This window comes from Armigeres subalbatus, chromosome 3 (genome assembly GCF_024139115.2).
Source record: "Armigeres subalbatus isolate Guangzhou_Male chromosome 3, GZ_Asu_2, whole genome shotgun sequence".
Classification (NCBI taxonomy): Eukaryota; Metazoa; Arthropoda; class Insecta; order Diptera; family Culicidae; genus Armigeres; species Armigeres subalbatus.
The window spans coordinates 223,451,629-223,475,778 of NC_085141.1; the positions used below are offsets into that span (position 1 = coordinate 223,451,629).

General features: G+C 39.5%; 1 protein-coding gene across 2 annotated transcripts in view; it reads left to right on the forward strand.

Moving 5' to 3' along the window:
- Positions 1 to 24,150, forward strand: part of LOC134220242 (failed axon connections) — a 261,853-nt gene that overhangs the window by 212,677 nt on the left and 25,026 nt on the right. The window contains exons 2-4 of one of the 2 annotated variants that reach the window (XM_062699237.1): positions 18,713 to 19,051; positions 19,267 to 19,413; positions 19,488 to 19,684. In XM_062699237.1, the coding sequence (XP_062555221.1) occupies positions 18,713 to 19,051; positions 19,267 to 19,413; positions 19,488 to 19,684 (683 nt within the window). The remainder of the gene's footprint in view (positions 1 to 18,712; positions 19,052 to 19,266; positions 19,414 to 19,487; positions 19,685 to 24,150) is intronic. The other variant, XM_062699238.1, reaches the window with a different exon arrangement.

Below are 24,150 nucleotides of genomic sequence, written 5' to 3' on the forward strand. Positions count from 1 at the left end.
TGTACTGAAGGTAAAGCTGAACTCATCCGATTAGTAACGGCGATCAAAACATCACCACCCCCTTTTTCTAATCGAAGTTACAGGGCTTCGATCACGACGGTAGACATATAAAACGATCGCCAAAAAGCTGTGTCGAGTAAATCTGGTCATTGAGCCACGTTTTAGTGATAGCGAGCGGTCTCATCGGCAACAGAGAGCGCTCTCAGTATCGACGGTAATGGTGGTCGTCGGCGTGCTACTGCTGAGAATTCATTCCGAATGATGGCCGTTGTGGAGGCCGTTGTCGGCAGCAAGTGAAACTTTCTCAAACAATCGTTTGGTTGCCATTAGTGGTTGCAAAGGCGCATAAGTGTAAATCGGTTCTTTTAAGAACCACCATTTCAAACGGAAGAGAGTTGATTCGAGACGACTTTTTGCCTTTCTCGTACAACAAAGTTGTACCGAAAGGCTATCATTTCACACCAAAATCGAACTTTTTATAGAAGTCTGGGAGACCCATGATGTTATACACCCAATTCTGTTTTTACACGGATTTTTTTTGACTCGGCCGTGTAAAAAAATCCCATACAAAATGTTTGCAAAGTTGCTCCATTTTGCATGAGTAGTCGAGAAATCATAAAACTTTTTTCACACGGATTTTCAAACTTTGAAATGAAAACTTTTTTTACACGGAACGCATCCCCCGTGTAAAAAAAAAGAATCGGGTGTATACCAATCGACTCAGCTCGTCGAACTGGATAAATCGGCACCAACATTTCAAAAGGGCGAAACTGATTTCGTAAACAAGTGCTTCTCACGTCTCTGGTGGGCTTATTTATGCTTACCCACGCAATCCAGCACCATTAAATGAAAGAAGAGGATTCGATGCTTCCATCAGTGGTATTGGATTGCGTGGGTGGGCTCAAATTAACCCACCAGCGACGTGGGAAGCTTTTGTTTACAAAAGCAGTTACGCCCTTTTGAAATGTTGGTGCCGAAATGTCTGTCAGTCCGTGTGTGTGTGCGCGTATGTGTATGTGTGTGCCCACGAAAAACGGAAAAACATTAGCCACTTTTTCATATAGTAATTCGGGGGACAAACCATAGTTGATCACGATTGAATATAATCACGATCGGTCATTGCGTTCAAAGTTATGAAGAAAATGGTGTGTTGCACCATGTAAGCTTGGTTGGTTGATTCGCTATATAACCGTAATATAGGCAGCTATTTATGATTAATCCACCTAGCGGTGACGGTGTCTTTCTCGATTCAATCGTTTGGTTTTGCCTTAGTGTGATACACACACTAAGGCGAAACCAAACGATTGAATCGAGAAAGGCACCGTCACCGCTAGGTGGATTAATCTGGGGTCTTTTTTTATAAAGTGACGGAAAATGTTATAGCAATTATGGCGTCAGTGGCGTTCTTCGCGGCGATTGCTGCAGAAAACTTGTTCGCCACGGTAGCTTCTGAAGCCAATCATCTATAGAAAGTGAAATTTTATCGCTAGATTCTGATTTTGAATTTTTTACTAATATTGATTGGAAATGCACAGTTTTGGTTCTTTTCAGAATCACAATTTTATTCAAGAAAAAATAATCCTAGTCGAATTTTCTTCAATGTAAAAAAAACATATTCGCTAGGCGACGGCAGAAAGTTCCGCTGCTCCGCTCGGCTTGAAATTTTGTACGAACTTAGTATTAGCTTCAAACCCGCAAGTTGCTTGATTTTGATGTCTGTGCTTGCAAAGCATGTACGGGATTGGTTGATTACCTTTTACCATTAATCAATTATAAATAGCTAAACATCAGTATTTTCAGAACAATACAAAGAAGCGTTGACTACCTACCCGTAACGCTGGGTAGACAGCTTTACGTGGTGTGTTACGGGGTAAGATCTACCACGGTTACATTGCCAGCTTCTGGCAAATCCTGACCATACGAATGCCTTTCTCATTATCCAACTCCGTGGTACTTATGAGGGTGTCGCTAAGTCGGTGGCCTCTCGTTAAGTAAGTACCACATCAACACTTCTGTCCTTTCCCTAGTTACGGTGAAGATGGGCGTGGCTAGGAGTAGTAATCCTCATGCTTTTGTTATTTTTGTTGAGCCTGGAATCAAGGACCACTTCCCTTCTTTCTGATAGCATTCTAGATAAGGATCTCAAAAGTAAAACACGAATACCACAATAGGGGGTGACAATGGGTCTGGGGGGTGTGAATGGGTCATCGCTCTTACCGGCAGTCTGGAGGTCTTATAGCAAAATTGTTCAAAAAGGTATCTCATATTTTAGTCTTCTCACCCGTAACAATGCTAATGCTAATACAAAGAAGCGTTGACTACCTACCTACCTATTCCTTGATTGAATAGTGAAAAAATTGAAAATCCACGGTCTCCGATTTTTGTAATCGCAAAGTGCGGCCCAATATAGAAAACACATGCGTAGTCCTACGTTAGAAGGTTAACGAGCAATGATCAGAATATAAAATGCACGAACCGCCTCTCAAAGAGCACTTCTAATTATACACTGTGCGTTTTCAATCACTCAAATTGGTTTAAACTTATGTTCGTAGCCATAAAACACCTAAATAGATTTTGGTCATACGATTCGAAATCCGCCCGTGGGGAACGTCTGCAATAAGTAGAATGATTCGCAAGAACGAACTCCGCATCAAGATTTATCGTACATTCCAATCCGCCCAATTAATTGTATACTTGATTCTAAGTGCTGCATCACTGATTCAAATTATTTCAAGTGATGTTCTACCAATCTTTGGGAGATAACATCAATTCGTTTTACAAACATTGCGCAACCGAATATTGGTCTTACTGCTACCGGCATTAGTAGATTGTGTGAGTGGTACAAAACCGTTGCAATAACAATGCAATTATTTCTTTACGCTGGATTTTTTTTCAAATGGGCAATTTTTATTGCTGTTGTACTCACAAAATTCCTTTTTATATGGACACTACAGGTGCAATTTACTAAGGGTTCTACAATTAGTTATTGACGATGCTCCTGCCATGTTAGTGCTCGAAAAATCAAATCATTTTCTTTCTTCAAAACTTCAGAAAGTAAACCAAAACATTATAATTATATTACTAAAGAGACAATTACGGTTTAATCACATTCTTGATTCCTGTCTGTCTTCTGCTTATCTGTTTTAAGAAAATGATGGGAATGTTTTATACTACTGGAAGACAGTACTGAGATGTCTCATTTTCATTGGGAGATGTCACACAACATTTACAAATAGGCCCCTCTCTCTAACAATGTCTCGAAAAAGTAAACATTGAACGCATTTTTACCAAATTTGGTATCTAGAACATTAAAAATTAAACTGCTGAAAGAACAACCGAGCGGATTTTTTCGGAGAAACTTCCGGAAAAAAGTGCTTGATAATCCCACGGCATTTTTTTTAATGAATTCCGGGTAATACTACCGAATTTAAAATATAACTAGGTTATACTGAAATCTATAACAAGCACCTAAACCGATGACATGCCTGGTAGCAAATCAAGGGCAAGTCACAAAAAGTATCGTTTTTTTTTTTTCGAGAATAAGTGACTTTAGTGACTTGAACTAAAGTCACTTTTTCTCGAAAAAAAATGACTATTTTCGGCAGCAGGCCATTTGGCATAAAAGGCTGTCTGGACTCCCACAAGACGTGCTCTTGGTATCTTTTATGAATGGGACGAGCAATCCTGAACTTCTTTTGGGCTTCAATTGGCATCATATTTTGTTCGCTATCCTCCAAAATCCAAACTTCGAAAGTTTTTTTTTTTTTTTTTTTGTGTCTTTATTAAGGAGACTTTCAGCCCGAGGCAAACTTCGAAAGTTTTGAGACCCAGTTGAAAAAAATCATGACGGATCGACAAAAACACCTCCTTTTCCAGCCATGTCTCACTTCGACCTCATAAAAGCAATTACCTAAGTAAGGTCCAAAATAGCAATTTATGCAAATGGGTTTTATTGTTTTCATTGATTTACATTTATTGTATTCATTTATATACATTACAGTCATACTTCTTAAAATTTAATTTTCTTGGGGGGTGGGGGGAGGTATCCTCTATGCACAAAGTATGAATTTTCAATCACTTCAGTAAATCTGGTCTCCGACCACCCTGTTTGAATTGAATTACTCCTAGCAATGGAGTACGGCAAAATTAGTAACAATGGCCGGATAATGATATTAGGAACGGTCCCGCCCGGCATAATGGATTGTGTGTTCCAGTTGCAAAACTATTTTCCACCACCCGCCCATCCTAATGGAGTAAGGAAAACAGTTCTACATTGAATTGTTTACGAGGCAAGTGCCTTCGAAAGGGTGCCTATTTCCTTCTATCCCCCTGCCGAATCGTTGCGTAGAGCAAAATCCAAACCCGGGCGATAAAGTGTTTCCTTTATATGGTTATTTGTTGCTCCGTTTGGAAAGGACTTGGGGTACCTACCTAATGTGAGCAAAAAGCGCGGTAAAATTCTGTGTGGAAAAAGCGGCTCGCTGTTGCTAAGGCAACTCACACAACCGAGTCGAGGAAAAGCGAGTGTGAGCCAACGTTCGGAATCAATAATGGGCGGCATTCGTCCAGGTGTGTTTGTAATCTGAACCCATACATGCGCAGTACGAACCGACAAAGGATCGTCTGTACGTGCTCGAACAAGTTGCCGACAAACGGGATTTGATTTAGGCACAAGTTCAAATGAAGGATTATGCTACATGAGTCCAATTGTTTCAGCAGTAGTCAATTTCAATGCCGACAATCAGCACTTAACTCTTAGCCTCTATTTTATGTCATAAAACTCTGCGTGGGAGCAGATGGGCGAGGACCTTCACACACACACATACACAGTCCCACAATGCACAAGGATTCTCCTTCCCCCGCCCGCGAGCACAATGTGTTGCTGGCTGCTGACTGTGTTAGTGGCACAATCAATTTTCCCGCCACCAAAAGTCCAAATTCCATCCCAGCGCACACCGTCGGTTTTTCTCTCCGGCGGCGGCAGTGGAAAGTTTGAATCCATAAATAGCAATGAGTTTTCCATCGTGCTTTCCCTTGTCACCTTCACGCAAGCTCTGATTGAAGGAAGGGTTGTAATCGAAGGGTGGATGATTCATTCGTGCAATGCTGATGAAATGGACACTGATTGTAGCGTGAATTTGTTCACAAATGAGATGTTTTAATTTATATTATTTTTTTGAATAATGAATTGATTATATTTTATTTTAGTACTCGGATCTTAAAGATGCAATGTTGAGATTTCGCCGTGTTGCTCACTTACTTGGAACTGTGGTGTCCGTCTTGATGTAGGTCTCGTCGTCTATCACGAAGCATTCCGTATCACGTAAACGTACGGCTGGCACGTTTTATTGTTTATAGACATTAGAGAATTCAAAAGGGAACTTTCGTCTTATTCGTTGCTTTGTGGATCCAAAGAATCGGGTGACGCTTGAACAGGTTCAACATTTGGGAACAGGCCACTTACCCATCCGATCGAGACCGAGTCTTGTGACGTATCAAACTTCATAATGCGTCGAATGCCTATGATGGAAACACAGACAAACAGACGTAACACTAGAGAAATTATCATCGACCATGATTTTTACGATTCAATTGGATTTAATTGATTGCGCGCTTCACAACCAGAGGCGGTAGCGACATAATCCTTCGAGTACGACATTTCACTCCAGCGCCTACTGGTGACAATGTCATACGAAACATTGTTTCGTGTAACATACTCGCAAGATGGTGGTAGAGGAGTTGGTCGATGGATTTTTCAGAAAAATGTTCAAGCTGTTACGTCTGTTTGTCTGTGATGGAAATATCAAAATTCACATAAACAAAGGCTAACAAAAATGCTAGAAATCTTTCGGTAGTCGTTGAAAGCTCGGTGGCGAACCAGAACGGGTTTCTAATAGCATGAACCGATCGGCCGCACCGATATTGATCGAGTTTCTTGAAGGCGGCACCATGAGTTTGGTAGCTTTGTGGGCCGAATGCTCCGGCCGGAAAAAAGGCGATGGTCATTGAAAACTCGGCGTGTTCGTCGACGAAGACATCCCGGAATGGGTTTCTTGTGGTATCGACGCCCCGGAAACAAAGATAGCGTTTCACACTTTAAGCTGCACAAATCTCAAATCACTTAGCGCACACTCGATCGTATGCCATTTTTTTTACTTCGTTATTTTCCCTGAAACGTTGTATCAAACGAAAACACGATCTATCGCGTACTTTCGACGATAGACCATCGGAATCAAAGTTAAGTTGGGTAAATTGGAAACCTTGAAGAAATCAAATCGGGAGGACGAGTGATGTTAGAAAAAAAATATGAAGTTTAGACAAATCGATTCAATTGATTATTGATTGACCATCAGATAATTATTATTTATTAAGTCTAATCCTGCAATAGCCCCAGTCAGTTCGGTCCATGGCTACACGTCGCCAACCACGAAATCTACAGAGGGTCCGCTAGTCATCTTCCACATGATCGATCCACCTTGCCCGCAGCGTTTTTCGAGGATTGGAAACCAATATGTTGAGAAACTGTTTAGTTCAAAATTCAGCCGTAAGTTCAGCTGTTCGTGGATGAAAACCAATATACTGTTCAGTTTGGATTACATCCACATGTAGGATTGAAAAGTGCCGTCATTTACAGTTATTTGAGATTTGAAAACCAATGTTTTCAGAAAAGTGTACCTGGTAGTTGTAGGGATGGAGACGGGTATGATAAAATAAATATAAACTGAACAAGAGGGCATATACATTGGACATGAGTGCCAGGTGTGTGAGTGACAGATGAGCGGAGTTAGCCTTCAGTGTTGTAATGTATTTCGCGAGAAGAAGTAATGCTTCCGAGCTGCTGCGGATCGGGCAGCAGATTGAGACGGCTGATTCGGATGAAGCCGTCTCCTCCAAACACTTAAAATCGCGTTTTTTTTTGTGAAAGGTGCGGTGTGTTGGGATTTTCACGCCGAAATGTGATAGGAAGAAAAACTGGTGCATGCAGTTGGGGCGACTACTCGAAGCTAGGGTTAAAATGAGTGAAAGGAAAATGAGGTTGAGATACGAAGGTAAACAAAAATGAGTTTACACAGGACCTCACAGGACGAAGCGAACGTTAGTGTGTATGCGCCAAATGTCGCTCATCACAATAAAGTTTGGCACACTCAGGAAACAATATGTTTATAAAAGCAAAAGTGACACTCATTGAAAAATTAATTTGTTTGGATTTTATCACACAAAAAAAGTAAGTGAAAACGCGTTCTGTGGCACTGAAAATTGTGAAAAAAAAACTGAAAACAAAAATTCTATTACACTCAACGAAATGTGAAAGTTATTATGCGATGTTTGTGAAACAAAATGATGCGAATTAAGGGAATAAATTTTTCAATAAAATTATTTTTAGAGGAGGTGTCTGATATGGTAAACAATCATTCCCTCGAGAGGGTATACCTGATAGGCTAATTCCCCCGAGAGGGTGGACAATAATTCCCCCGAGAGGGTAAACAAGAATTCCCCCGAGAGGGTAAACACTAATTCCCCCGAGAGGGTAAACAATCATTCCCTCGAGAATGTATTCCTGAGATTGGTAAGCTCACTATGGCGGCATGTTTGAGATCAGCGGTTGACTTGAATTCAATTTTAAGTAATATTATATAGTAGATAGTAATATAGTAAGAACATGTAAACAAAGTAATGCGTGGAAAAAAGTGTTTGATTTAAAGTCAAGATTGATGCTTAAGAACCTGGCACGCTTTATTCATGACTGCATGTTCGAGATCAGAGGTTTACTTATATTCAGAGTAAACATTGAATTGCCTTGAATATTGTTCATGTTTTTTCTCTGATTTCGATGCAAGAGAATGACGTTCTAGAACCTGTTAAGCTCTATCTATGATCGCATTCCGATACAGTGTTTATCTTAAGGTCAGTGTTACAAAATGTAAACAAAGAGTAGGAAAAAGTAAGCAAAGAGTTGCGTATAATGTTGTTGATGATTTTTTACTGATTTTGATGCAAGATTATTTTCTAGAGCCTGGTATGTTCTATCGATGACTGCATTCCGAGATCAGTGTTTTTTTTTGAGTTCAGTGTTAGAAAATTTAAACAAGAGTAGGAAAAAGTAAGCAAAGAGTTGCTTAGAATGTTGTTAATGATTTTTTTTACTGATTTTGATGCAAGATTGATGTTCTAGAGCCTGGTAAGCCTGCATTCGGAGATCAGTGTTTGTCTCGAGTTCGGTGTTAGAAATGTAAACAAAGAGTAGGTCTGATGTTGTTGCAAGATTGGTGTTCTAGAGCCTGGTAAGTTCCATCCATGACAGCATTCCGAAATCAGTGTTTGTCTTGGGTTCGATGTTAGAAAATGTAAACAAGAGTAGGAAAAAATAAGCAAAAAGTTGCATAGAATGTTGTTAATTATTGTTTTCTGATTTTGATGCAAGATTGATGTTCTAGAGCCTGGTAAGTTCTATCCATGACTGCATTCCGAGATCAGTGTTTGTCTCGAGTTCGGCGTTAGAAAATGTAAACAAAGAGTAGGAAAAAGTAAGCAAAGAGTTGCGTAGAATGTTGTGAATGATTTTTTTTTTCGATTTGTTCGGTCGAAACTGTAAAGCTCACACTGAAGAAAAAAACTCACTATAAAACAGGAACTTGAATTAAATAGGGGGAATGACGGCATTGGCAGGTTTTGTTCTATTATTGGCAGGGGTTTTTTTTATGACTGACTAAGCTCAAATTTGGCCTAAACATTCTTTGCATATCAATGAATATTGTGGCCAAATTTCATAAAATTCGGTCGTCAAAAACCCCCTGCCAATAATAGAACAAAACCTGCCAAAGCCGTCTTTCCCCCTAGTAGAACAAATAATTATAATAAAACTGTAAGAGAGTAGAACAGGCGGAAGATGTAGGGATTGAGACGGGTATGATAAAATAAATATAAACTGAATTTGGATTTCCGCACCATTTCCATTTCAATCCTGTAGCTTCAACTTGACTAGTCGAACAGTAACTATTAGAATTGGAAATGCAGGCAAAACTTGTTTTTTACGTTCAATAAGAATTCCATCTTTTGCGTTCCTCTCACATCCCAACAAACACTTAATGCTAAATAAGCAAATTCTTCAGTTGAAGTAGCTTGTTTTGGCTAAATAAGACCTTTGACAGCGTTCAATGTTTGTTGGGATTGGCCACTCGTTATTATTATCAGAATTATTATTAAGACACTGAACATACTAGCCAGGATTCATATAGTGCAGCGGTTCTCAACCTGGGGTACATGTACCTTCGCTGGCCCCAGGAGGTACTTCACACAAGAATGCGTAATGGCGGATGTATTACAATTGGAATCAAAACTTATTGATCAAATTTTGATAATTGTGTAATTTTTTGATTTCGAAACTTTTTCTTATAATCTTGTAAGAAGGCTGTTTTCCGAAACGCTCAGTTGCTACGTTGCAAGAAAATTGGAAGTATCCTCCTACTCTTCTCGGAAGCCTTCATCCAAGCTGCTCGAAACCTCCTTTCAAGAGGTTCGGATGCATCCTTCAAGAGTTTCGGAAGCCTTCTTACAAGAGGCTCGTAAGCCTCCTTTCGAGAAGCTCGGAAGCTTTCCTTCGAGTACCTCGGAAGCCTCCTTTCAAGAGTCCCAGCAGCCACCTATCAAGAGACTTGGAAGCATACTTTCAAGAGGCTCAGGAACGTCCTTTCAAGATGCTCAGAAGCCTCCTTTTAAGTGGCTCGAAAGCCGCCTTTCGATAGGCTCGGAAACCTTCCTTCAAGATGCTCGAAAACCTCCGCAGCGCAGAAGCTTCCCTTCAATAAGCTTAGAATTCGTCTTTCAAGAGGCTTGGAAGCGCACTTTCAAGATGCTCAAGAGCCTCCTTTAAAGTAGTTGCCTTTCAAGAGGGTCTGAAGTCTCCCTTCGAGATACTCGAAAGCCTTCCTTCGAGAGGCTCGAAAGCCTCCCTTCAAGATTCTTGGAAACCTCCTTTTAAGAGGCTTGGAGGCCTTTTTTCAAAACGCGCGTATGCCTACTTCAGGCCTGGTAGCGGGTCACTTTTTAGTGACTTGGTCACTTTTTTCGGGCTAGTCACTAAAAAGTCTCTTTTTCGACCTCAAGTCACTAAAGTCACTTTTTCTCGCAAAAAGTCACTATTTTCAACTATTTTGAAACTATTGACTAAGATTTTTTTATAAGGCTCTATGTATCCATCGGAAGACGCTTTGTTCATGGCGGAAATGAAATTACGGACCTTGGAAAAATGTTCACTCTGTAACTTCTTTAACTCGCTGCTCTTATTGGCATTTCACCAGTAGCTAATTGAAGGTGTTTTACGTCTCAATTTATAAATTGGTATACAATCATGCAAGCAGGAGACCTGTCGATTTCAAGATTTTTTTTAACTCAAACTTTAAGCATTAAGGGATGCTGGTGAGACTTGATTCTCCCCTGTTTTACCAAGAATTAAAGTAGTATTGTTATAGCGTATTTTTATAATAGATCCTCTAGACATTGTTGTTGATTGTTATGTTGCGAGTTTTTTTTTTTTAATTGACAACCTTATTTACTGCGTTTTGTTCCTCCTAAAGATGTTTTTTAGTGGCCACGCAAAATTAGAACAACTTCTCCCAATAATGACCAAATGCTATCATTTTTTTCACAGCACAAATCCATAAATATGCTAAATGACCATGACCTTCATTGATAAAAATGCCATAATTCCACCACAATTTCAGGATATTTGTATTTTAAGTTGTTGCCTCAATTTGAGCAGACTTCCCTCATTGGGAATCCATATATTTGTCTAAAAAATTCAAGAAAGTTTAATTTGTTCTCAAGCGGATATTTTTTTTTGTAGATTTGACAGGTATGATGAAGGGTTTGCCCTAAAAAAATATTTATTGAGTATCATAGATATCATTAAAAGGCGATCATCAAGTCTCCCCAATTTTGAAGATTGCATGCGCTGTCGAATTCCATAGCAAAAATCGACCATGAATACACGCAGCCTGCGTATTTTGGAGTAAAAATATTTAAAAGTTCAGAGAGCATGGTCCTCATTACAAGCAGGACGTCGAAGGTTCAATCCCAGGCTCGTTGTACATAAATCTCCATAATTTTTGTATCGTTTTCTACTAAAACGATCCGTACTGTTGTTCCTGTCGTACTAAAAATTCAAAAAACATCCGTTTCACCTATGACAAATCGTTGAGTTCTCTGCATCTTTCTTAAGTAGGTGCTCAGCTTATCCAATGATCGAAATTTTCACTTATTCTCACGAGAAGAGAATGCACATTCACGCAGATTTTCGCCGAGAAGTAATTTTCAGAAAAGAAAAACAGGCGTTAAGAGTGATTACCATATTTCGCTCACTTCCAGTAGCGTAAAAATTTGATTTGCTTGCAGACTACTCATAGTTTTGAGTTGTCCTGCTTTTTACAGATATTGAGTAAAATTTCCGTGGGGTTAAAAGAGAGGGCAATACAAATTTACTTAGTCACTAAGTAGATAAAAGTTAGCGAGTACGATTTTTGTTTCTCTTCTGAGTTCGTTCTAATAGTGGTGATTGAAAGATGTTTTCCGCCACAAATTACGAAAAAAATATTCTCCTTCGACCCAAAAATGCCTGATTTCGTTTCATCGAACTTGTAACTGAAATTGGAAGTCACTATTTGGTCACTTTTTCTGCAACTGAAAGTCACTATTTGGTCCCTTTTTTCGTCAGCTTTGGTCACTAAAGTCTCTATTTTGAGTGGCTTCTGTCGCTACCAGCCGTACTACTTTCAAGAGGCTCAGAAAAATCATTTCAAGAGGCTCGTTAGCCTTCTTCCAATAAGCTCGTAAATCTCCATTCAAGACGCTCGGAAGCCTACCTTTAAGATGTTCGAAATTTTTCTTTCAAGAGAGTTGGAAGAATACTTTCAAGTGGCTTGAAAGCCGTATTTCAAGAAGCTCTGAAGCCACTGAAGTCACTGAAGCCTCCCTTAAAGAAGCTCGGAAGCCTTCTATCAAGATGCTCTGAGGCACTTTTTCAAGGCCTGGAAGCCTCCCTTCAGGAGCCACGGAAATCTTCTTTGAAGAGGAAGCCTCCCTTCAAGAGACACGAAGTTCTTTTTCTAAGAGGCTTAGAAGCGTACTTTCAAGAGGCTCAGAACCATCTTTTTAAGTTGCATCAAAGCCTCTTTCAAGAGGCTCTGATGCCTCCCTTCAAGATGCTCGAAAGCCGCCTTCAAGAGGCCTGGAAGCTTCCCTTCAAAAGGCTCGTAAGCCTTCTTTCAAGAAGCTTGGAAGCTTCACTTGCAGAAGCTCGGAATTCTTCTTTCAAGATGCTTGGAAGCATACTTTCAAAAAACTCAAAAGCCTCCTTTAAAGTGACTCAAAAGGCTCCGAATCCTCCCTATAATAGGCGGAAGCCTCCCTTCGAGAAATTCGAAAGCCTCCCAATAGTAGGCTTGGCAACTTCCTTTCAAGAGGCTCGGAACCCTCCAATAATCAAAACAATCCTGAAGGAAGCCGTTTTTCATAGCTCTTATCTACGCTTATTTTCATTTAAAGCAAAAATTAAATGGTGTAGAGAGGGGGGTACCTCAATTAATGCAAAAGTTCGAAGGGATACCTCTCAAGAAAAAGGTTGAGAACCACTGACATAGTGTTACAGTATATCGGGTTGACTGACCTCATTGAACTATTTTTAGTGAATTACAAAAACAGCTTCCTTGTCGAATAACTTAGACGAGGTATTGATTTGATATTTAATCTCTCTCGAATACCTGATGTGGTTACTATCATTAATGACTACTATTTTAGTATTATTATGATAGAATTCATTATTCATTTGTTTGCATAGTATATTATTGGATTGTGAACTCTTTTCAATATTGTATGGTAAAGAGCATTGACTAACTGCCTGGTCATTTTCAGAAAGGGTTTAGAAGAAAATTGTCAGTTTACGACGAACTTTACAAAACTACCATTTTCACGGACGTTCCAAATTTGCGAAAAGGCCGTTTGGTTGCCACCTACGGTCATTGTAGAGTAAGAACTGTAAATTAGCACTAAGAACACGGTCAGAAATGGTTTAAAAAACTGCGCTGCTCTAGGACGAATTACAGGCCTGGTAGCGAGTCACTTTTTAGTGACTTGGTCACTATTTTGAGTCTAGTCACTAAAAAGTCACTATTTGCATCCAAAAGTCACTAAAGTCACTATTTTTCGGAAAATGGTCACTAAAGTCACTATTTTCGCATTGCCTATAAAAAAGTTTAAAATAAAAATCATTTGTACCTACTATTATTATCAGTCAAATCAAATGTAAATCTGGTAGCAATATATTAATTTTGGAAAATATGCAACAAAGAAGTTTCAAGTGTTTTGTGAAAATCGTGGGGTTATTTCCGATTTATGTCAACTATTTCTTCATGAATGGAATTTGTTAAAATGCTGGCTGGCCTCGAGTATGGAATACAAAATTGAGAAGTATTGGAACCAGAACCACGGATGTAAAAGGTTACCGCCGCCGGGGGTGACAATGGGTCAAATGGTGGTGAGAATGGGTCACTGTTCTACTGTCACTACACAGAATGCTTGTAGAAAAGATTTAATATATCTGAGGACAAGAAACTGAATTATAAGAGACATTTTTGAACGATTTTGTTATCTGAACCTACGCACTGTCGGTGAGAGCGCTGACCCACCGGACCGATTGTCACTCCCGACGACGGTATTAGGAATAAAGCGATTGAATTGCACTCCGTATTATATTGGCTCCATTTGATATTACAAAACATTATCCGGGGACTTTAATATTATCCGATGACTAACTTATATAGTCGAAGTAAATAAGCAAATTATATCTTTTCGGGAAATGTAGTAAGTAAAAATCAAAGAATGAAGATTGAATGAACATAAGAAAGATCATATACACATCACAGAGCAGAATTTACTCTTGAACATTGGCGAAGCCAGAGGTGGCACCACTCGTTGCAAGCACGCTGTAGTTCACAAAGGCAGCGTTCCTGCGCCAAGGGGTGCTCTATCAAATAACAATATCTAACCCCGCCAGTGGTAAAAGGTTGTTAAATCCGTTTATGATAGTTAAATCCGCAATTAAGAATAATTAGGGGAACGGTTCGGCACTTCATCTCATAGCTCCTATTTCCATCCCATCAAAAAAACAGCAATGAAAAGGTATTTGATTTGTTTTTTATTTTTGTGTTTTTATTTCAGCAGTGAACTCGCATGTTAGCAAAAAAAAAAGCGGCAAGATTAGTGCTGTGAGATGTGAGATGGAAAATGGAACAGTTCCCTTATATTCAAAAGTTTTTTTTAACTCGATATTATTTGCCCACCCATTTTTTATTAACTTTAATACTGAAGTCTGTCATTTAGAAATTATAGTTAATTAAAATCAATGGATTTCTAATAAGTGACCATGGTTTTATTGAATTTTCAAATTTTTTTTCTCAGAAAGCAACGTCGTGTCCAAAATCTCAAAAACTTAATTTAAATTTGTTATTAAATCATAGTTTAATAACGGGTCAAATCGTATTTTTTAAATTTCCTAATTATTTTAATTACTTTATATTGTTTAAACAAATGGTCCCATCAAAGATTTATAAGCTTTGTGAGTGCAAATAGTTCACCGTCTAGGAATCAATTATTTTAAATCATTGTTTGGCTGTTATACAGAAAACTTCGAGCTCATATTGAACAACAATAATGTTGTTGTAATTATCAACATAATTTTGTGACACAATTTGTTAATATGAGGTACCAAGTGTCACATTCTTAGCTTCTGGCTGATCCAACGAATACCATCCCTAATATCCAACTCCGTGGTACTTATGAGAGTGTCACTGGTCTCTTGCTTGTTTTTGTCTTTTCTTAATTTCTGATATTTTAGATTTAGTATTTTAAAAATAAAACACTAGTTTGCAATCTACGAATTATACCGTAACAATGCTAATGCAACTTGTAGTTCTATACCTGGTTTAAAACATTATACAAAAGTCACTATTTGGTCACTTTTTCTGCTATTAAAAGACACTATTTGGTCACTTTTTCGTCATCGTTGGTCACTAAAGTCACTATTTTGAACGGCATTCATCGCTACCAGCCCTGGAATTATCCAAAATGACCATTTTACGAACATTCCGGATTCTCCAGAAGGGGGTCTGGTAGGCGATCATAGCAGAGTATGAGCTGTGTATTAACTCGAAGATCACCGTCAGAAATGTTTTAAAAAAAATTGCGCTACTTAAGAACGAATTATCCAAAAAGGTCATTTTACGGACGTTCCGGGTTATCCGGAAGCCGGTCTGGTGGTCACCTGCAGTCATTGCAGAGTAAGAACTGATCACCGTCAGAATTTGCTTAGAACAAATTGCGCTGCAGTAAGACGAACTTTCCAAAATGAACATTTTTACGAACGTTCCGGGTTTTCCGGAAGGCCGTCTGGTGGCCATCTACGGCCATAGATGAGTGAGAACTGCAAATTAACTCCAAGGTTATTGTCAGAAATGATATAGACGCGCACTTACGAATGAATTGTTAATGAAAAAATAAATAATTTATTATTGGTCACTTTTTCTCGTGCACCTGAGCCTTTTATTTAGCTATATTTATAAGAGCCTTCTATCGAATTACTTCTATTATTTTCTCAATTGATAAAGAACTGATTTTTTGAGGAATACATGGTGGTTTGGTGCAAATTGGTCAACTGACTAAAAGATATCTCATTTTTACTCAATGTGTTGTACTGTTTACAACAATGCGAGTCCCGGAAGGTCAATGAGCATTAAGTTTGCCGTAGCATAGTGGTAGAGCACCCGTGCAGCGTACTGGGAAGTATGGGTTCGGTTTCACCGGTAGGCAGTGAATATTTTTTCTCATATTTCATAAATATTTTTAGCATAGTACAGTATAAGTGATTGTACAAATCGTGGCTATACAATGCTCAATTGATCTTCTCGTCCTTACAATCAAGGAAGGATGAAAAGTAATGTTAGTTTAACATCTACTAGTGAAGAATCTTCTGAAGATGTAGTGAACCCATACTACCTTCATAGTTGTCTCTTCTGCTCAAATACATGTTTTCTAACCTGAAAAACTGAGAATCAAGAAATTTTTTGGGATTGGGAAATTGAGTCAATTTAATGCATTTAAACAAGTTTAAATAAATCAATAAAAACAAATCGAGAATATTGTGAAAACTAAGATAATTAGAATTTTAGACCGAACGGTTATTAGAAAGAATGAGAAGTGGGAACTGAAAAGTGAGAAAGAAGTAAGACGATAGAAGAAAAGAAGGAATGAGGAAGAAGAGAGAAGGAAGAGGGTAGATGAAAGAAGGAAGAAGGGATAAGGTGAAGGGAGAACTTCTCATTTCTTACGTTTTGCTGCTTTCTACATTCATACTAATCGCCTAATACCGTTGACAAGTAGCACAACACTGCCACTTTATCTGGTTCACATAATTTGTGAATGTTTCAAATATGAAAGAGAAATTTTTCTGGCCGAAAATGATATTTGGAGTGTAATATTCGTTTTTGTCATTTTTCTGTTATTAATGATTGAAAGGAATTCTTCGTCAGCCCAACACATATCTCAATAGAAGTATTCTTTTCATGTTTCTCATAGGATTATCGCCAATGTAACAGACTGCTAATCGTTTATCAGTATAAAAAATCAAAGCTTCAACAATAAAACCACTTCAAAGAACTTCTATCGGATTTTCAAACCCGTGCTCAAATCCTTAAAAGGATGTAGAGTGGTACTTCGAATTTTCCGATACGTACCCATCTATAAAAACGAAATGAGGGCGAAGAGTACCTCGCCGGAGCCTTTTTCTTTCATTGGGGTAGACCCGGCACGATGACGTTGACATTCACTATTAGGCCCCCACTAACACCACGCTTCTTCCGAACTCGCCAAGTACCATCGGAGAGCCACCAACCCAAATGAGCAGAGAAGTTGCAAAAAAAAAATCCCCGGGCGGCTTTTGTTGTTCTCTCCGACGTCTATACTTCCGTTTTCCTGCTGCTCGCGATCCCCGCCTTGCTTTTTCCCGCAGCTGCTGCTGGAAAGCAACCACACCCCTGCTGCTGTTCTCGCGTAGGAGAGCGACTTTTCCGACAACTTGCAGAAACGCAGACTCCGAGCATCATCAGCGTCGTCGCGGTCATCAGTACGTCGCCATCATCGTCATTGTCATCGTCTTCGACGTCGAACTTGTCCTCGTCATCGTCATTATTCGGTAGGGTGAGACTTTCCATCTCCCGCCCAAAACTGGAACCCCGCTGCTCCCTGCTGCCACTTTTACGCGTCGCATCCCCTGTTGGCCAGGACGTCGCATGGAGCATGTCTCGAAATGTAGGGCATCCGAGCACAAACATGTCTGCCTGTATCGATCGAGATGTTGTTTTCGGCCTTTATTTTTGCAATCGCACACCCCGTCGTTTTGCCGAAGAAGAAGATATTATGCTTCGTTCGTCGGCGGGTTCTGGTCTCTGGTTGTAGCCACGGTACAGTGAGAGTACCAATACAGCACTGCTGCTGTGTGCAGACTATGACTGTCTTCTAATGACTGGTAATTTTTATGGAGCGTAGCGGTAGGATAATTGTCACCCCCTGTGATGTGGGTAGGCGGAAAATGAGAAGCTCCGGAAATGGCTTTTCAAGTGAAACCATCGCTCTGATTTTGATCAACTATTTGCTTATTCATCATGACTGGAACGTTTCATTCTAATGAGATTGTCATTATTTATTAAAAATACGTTTTGATATTATTTCATCGTAGCATTTTTCAGAATGGCATCATTCTTGTATTACATAGCAGTACAAGGTTCCACAGAACAAAGGGCACATGCACAATTAACTCCTTTCACAGATTTCTGTGAATTTTGCCGGTCGTTAGATGCTTTTGATATTATTGATGCATTTTTTTTGTTTACGCCAGCATAACCTAATTAAGAAATCATACGAACAAATCAGATTCATTCCAAAGAATCGGTCGTCTTAAACAATAAAACTATAACTATACGCTTGTAACATGTTATTCGGCTGTCTTGATGATTTTTTTTGAATGTTATTTGAATAACCTGTTATTTAGCCTTACACATAGTAGTCTACATTCGGCACCCAGTCTTAAGGTTCCACTTATCAGCTTAACCCTTTTAATGAGTTAAGATGATCTTTATATTATTACTAGTTTATTCGTGGACGCTGTAGCGCCCGTGGCAAATGTTTAGATTCTTTTCTGCATTAAAAAAAAATCAAAATTTTCTACGTCTGTTGTCTGTGATCTTTTTCATCAAATGTTGTATCTGGTTGTCTAAGGTTGTCACTGGTTTTGATTTCTGCATCTGTTAGTAAAAAAAAAGTGTCAAATATTTTATTTTTTGTGAGAATTTCCCCGCCTGCTGCGTCTGGTTGGCTAGTCACCGGACAGACAAACAGGGCTATTATATATATGATATGATATTCATATTTTGACGATTTCTATTTTATATCTTCATTTCCAAGGTGATCTTCCTGTAATATCTAACTTTAATAAAAATGATCCTACAATTCAAGTTCAAATACCATCGAGACGAGCCAGCCCCGGGCTGAAAGTGTCAGTAAAAAAAAAGTTCAAATACTTCACTGTTAGTAACCTCATTATTTAAATTAACATTTAAATTAAAATATTGTTGTCTAATTATCCTCCTTTTCTCACTTCCTTCCACAGAATGTCGACCACAAGCTGAAGCTGCGCTCCAAGAAGGGCCAACTGCCGTTCGTCGAAGTCAATGGAGAGGAAATCGCCGACTCGGCCATCATCATCAAGGAACTGGCCCAGCGCTACGAGAAAGACCTGGACGCCGCTCTGACCCAGGAACAGCGCAACATTGCTCACGCCATGATCTCCATGCTGGAGAACCACCTCATCTGGGTGTTGCTGTTCTGGCGCAGCAAGAACCCCGACCAGATGATCAAGGGCTACAAGGTCAACCTGCAGCACGCCCTGGGCAGCCGGTTGCCGAACGCTGTGCTCAACTTCTTGTTCAAATTCCAATTCGGTCGCAAGGTACATGAGTTACGCGTTTTAACGAGGCATTCCACCATCTCTTTTGTGATAATCATGTTACGTCACCTGTCCCTCTTCTGTTCACCTGGTAACATGTCAAACCTTGCATGCCATCCCTTCCGGTGTCCCACTCCATTCTGCCTCTCTCATGCATGAAGTTTTTCCGTAGTGTGCACCCATTTTAACCTGTTCACCATCCATCCTAACAAAACAAGTATTTGCAGGGAGCCAAAAAGGTAAAGGCCCAAGGTCTCGGCGTGCACAAGCCCGAAGAGATCGAGGAATTCGGCAAACAGGATCTGAAGGTGCTGTCCGAGCTGTTGGCCGACAAGCCGTTCTTCTTCGGCGATGAACCAACCACGGTATGATGTTTAAATACTCTCTATATCGGGTCTCAGTATTCCAATGTGCTTTTTGTTTTCACCGAAAATTTCAGCTGGACTGCGTCGCATTCTCCGTCCTTGCCCAGGTGCACTACATTTCCGACGAGGTCAAGTACGCCCTGAAGGAATTCATGCAGGAGAACTGCCCGAACCTGGTGGGACACGTTTCGCGAATCAAGGAGCGCTGCTTCGCCGACTGGGACGACATCTGCACGAAGCTGGACCTGAACGCACATCTGCCCAAGCCAGAGTAAGTACCATTCATTTATTTAGCTTACTTCTAAACAGATAACACTGAATCAACAATTTGACGCCACAATACACGGTTCGAGGCTGCATATCTCTCGAATGCGCCCCAAATAAGTACCAACAACACAGAAAAAAGATTATTTTTTTGCCTTTCTCGTACAACAAAGTTGTACCAGAAGGAGTGCGCCGGTTCGAAAAATAGGCGGCGCGTTTGACAAAATTTTAGTCGGCGGCTGCGGCGTGAAACGGCGTAGAGATTTTCTATTCGGTTCGTTTTTTAAAGATTTGTTTCTGCATTTTTTCGATATATTTTCAAGACACTAACGAGACAATCTTTTCAATTTCGCCGGTAAATTGTTCAGTTTTTCCAAAACATTAATTTAAAAAAGAAAATTCCTGTTGAGTTTTTGTTGAGTACTCTTCAAAATATACACAGAAAATTATTCGGAGTATCCGCGAACGATTCTAAGGAGTTTTCACGAAAATTCGCCGAAAAAAATTGATTGCGAGAGTTTGGCTATGTGCCTGATGCTGGGAATTTGGTTTCATCAGTACTCACTGAGCAGCAGAGGACGATGGATGTCCTTCGTAGCATAGTAGGGAAGGTATCTGTCTAGCGTACTGGGGTCCTGGGATCAAACCCCACCGAAGGAAGTGGTTACCCTCCAATACATTTTTTAAACTAAATCTCTCACATGTTGTCCAGTTGCTCAAAACGAGTTTCAGACATAGTAATTAATATCCGAAATATAAGCAATTAACTTTGATGGTACTTCCACGAAAAATTCTTCAGAGTTTCCGTAGGAGATTGTTTAAAATTGCATCAAAAAATTCCCTGGATTTCAACGGAGAATCGTTCGGAATTTTGAAGAAATTTATTTGGATTTCTACGGAGAATACTTTGTTTTGTTCTATGGCAAATTATTAAATATAGAGGGTCATTTGGCCGAAAGTCATTCGGCAGAAAGCCATTTGTCCGAATAACACGTTAAGCTGAAAACCATCTAGCCGAATTGCAGTTGGCCGAAATGAGTAATTTGGGTGAAACGGTTATACATCGAAAACGGTTTGGTTTGAAATTTCATTTGCCCAAAGCGTCATACAGCTGAACTGATAGTTTGGCTGAAAAGCCGTTTGCCTCAACTGACTTTTTGGCCGAAATGGTCGTTTGACAAAAAGAGCCATTTGGCCGAAAATGTCATTTGGCCCAACGGATCATACGCCCAATTGTCAAATACTGAACGGGTAATATGGTCAAAAATATCAACACGTTTGGCTAAATGACATATTCGACCAAAAGGCCTCTCTGCCTAACAACGATCTCGCCCAAATGATCTTTCCGACCAAGGGGCCATTTCGGAAAATGACCTATTTGGCCATACGACTTGGCCAATTCAGCTGAACGACACTCTCGGCTGAATATTCATTTCGGCCAAATAAGCCTTTCTACATCTCGGCCGAACTAATTCGTGCCTACCAACGCAATACAGCGCAATTTAACCCTTATGCGGCCAACAAAAAAAACACACGTGGATGGCCGACAGGGTACCCGTGTTCCACTAAATTGATATTCTCATAACTTCAACAATTTTCAACCGATTTGGATAATTTTGACAGTTTTGGAAACAGAAACTCATATACTTTTTGCCCATTGTCAAGGTTTACAGCTTATGCCCATGGTTATACAAGAAAACTTTGAAGTAAGGCTTAAGAGTCTACACGCGTAACCAAAGGCCATTCAACCAGTTTCAAATATGCTACAAGCTCTTTGCGCTTCTTAGAAATGAAGGTGTTCACAGTATATGCTTTGGGTAATGCAAAAATCCCTGAAATGAGGTCTTAGTCATCCGAGAAATCTCTGGAGTAAAGCCTAAAGATCTACTCGCGTAACCAAAGGCCTATTATGCAAATTCAAATACGGTACATGCTCTTTGTGGTACTTAGCATAGAATGCGTTCACAGTATATGTTCCGAGTCATACAAGAAATCTCTGGAGTAAGGCCTTAAGGTCTACACTCATAACCATGGGTCTATGGACTTGTCTCAAAAGTGGTACACGCTTTCTGCGCATCTTGAAATCAAATGTGATCACTACATATGTTTTGCGCTATCGAAGAAATCTCTCGGATAAGTCCTCTGGCGCCTTCATTGCATATGTTCATGGTCGTCCAAGAAAACCCTGCGAAAGGCCTTCAGGTCTACACGCGTAACCAGAGATCTTTTAGATTGTTTCAAAACTGGTACATGCCCTTTGTGGTACATAGAATAGAACGCCTTTATTGCATATGTTCATGGTCCTCCAAGAAAACCCTGGAAAAGGCCTTAAGATCTACACGCGTAACCAAAGATCTATCAGATTTTTTCAAAAGTGTTACATGCCCTTTGTGGTACATAGAATAGATTGCGTCCATTGCATAGGTTCATGGTCATCCAAGAAAACCCTGGAATAGGCCTTTAAATCTGCATGGGTACCCAGAGATCTTTTGGCTTGTTTCAAAAGTGGTACATACCCTTTGTGGTACATAGAATAGAATACGTCCATTGCATATGTTTATGGTCTTCCAAGAAAATGTTAGAATAGGCCTCAGGATCTTCACACGTAACCAGATACCTTTCGGATTGTTTCAAAAGTGGCATATGCCCTTTGTGGTACATAGAATATACCGCTTTCATTGCACTTGAACAATCCTCAGGAACTTCACGCGTAACCAGAGCTCTTTCGGCTTATTTGAATAGTTATACACTGCCTATGATCGCATATTTGTAACAATTGCATTTTTTTCGATTTTGAGTTAGGCTCATGAATTGTCTTCAAATTGTTAGTTCTTTCATCTAAGTTGGTGAAATCTGAAAGTTTGTTCTAAAAATCTTGAAAAAACTACCAAGTTGTTTTGTAACATCGAGCATAGTGACCGCATAATTGTAACACTGGAAAAATATTTCACCGGTATGCCATGTTCCTTGAACAAAAATTAGCACAATTGATTTGCACTCATATATTAAGTGATGCAGATATAGCTGCCGATGATTTCAACTGCAAAAAGTGTACGCGCAATTTTTAGATTTTTTTTTGAAAATGGATTAGATTTCCATACTAATTCATATCACAAACTTCATTGTTCCATTTATCCTATGCCTACTTTTGTCGATTGTTACAAATATGCGATCATGGGCAGTACATGTCTTTTATGGTACGTAGAATAGAATGCACCCATTTCAAATGTTCATGGTCAAACCATGGAGTAAGGCATTAGGATCTACACCAGAGCCTGTTTTAAATTTGGTACATGCCTTTGGGGTTCTAGAATAAAAAGCGTTCATGGCAAATGCTAATGGTCATCCTAGAAATTTATGGAGTAAGACTTCTAGGCTTACACGAATATCTAGAGGGTCTTTAAAGTCACTCCTTACGGAATCCAAGTTTCAAGTAACGCACAACTGTAATTTTTATTATTTCACGCATGCTACGACGCAGCAAATCTAAATCAACAAAAATGACAGTTGTGCGCCGCCTCCGTATCGATTGGTGTGCCTCCGAAAACGCGAGCACTTTGAAACTTGGATTCCGTGAGGAGTGTCCTCAATCTAATTTTAATATGGTACATGATCTTTGCGATATTAGCCCGTTTTTTCCTTCGCGTTCTCGGCGTGAAGTTGTATCGTTCCAATTTATTTACATTTTGCATTTCCAAAGAATAGACAACTTCATATTAGGGATATGAATGAAGTTTGTATACTACCTGGAACAAACAACAACAAGACAACAATAACTACTTGGAATGCTAATATATCAAGATGGGGTTTCACATCTTGTTTATTCTTCAATAACTGCCCAGAGCTAATGACAACAACTTGAACTACTTGAAATGCAAACATATACCAATAGCCTTCCGTTCGTGGGTTGATCTGCAGATCATTCCTATATGGAGTTCATAGACTACCTAGTACCATGGCAAAAACAAAAACTACAGCAGATGTTCGAAAACTGCAAGTCATTTAACTGCAATGCTTTTAAACTGCAATTCGATAGTTGCAACAGTTTTACAGTTATCGGACCGCTAAACTTCAAACCGATGTCAGACTCAATGACAGCTGCATTGCGCTGCACATTTAGATGCACTTTTATTGCATCTGACGTCGATTAACAACTGTTTGACGTCTAGAGTGCGTTGCAGTTATCGTACGGCATTCGATAACTGAAAAGTAAACATTTTGCAGTTATCGAACGGCTACTGTACTAGGAATGCGTACATTCACTCAGATGAGGTTGACCCGATTTTGTCACTCTCAGATTTTGACTACCCTTGATTTTGCCTAACCCTTCACTGCCTGTAGCTTATTATGAATCATTTATGAGTACCTGTTAATAAGTTTGTAAGTCTCTTCGACAAAAAAATACGGATTCCATTTACGTATTTTGCCTTGCTACGGAGCCCACGACAATGGAAATAACTACTTAAAATACAA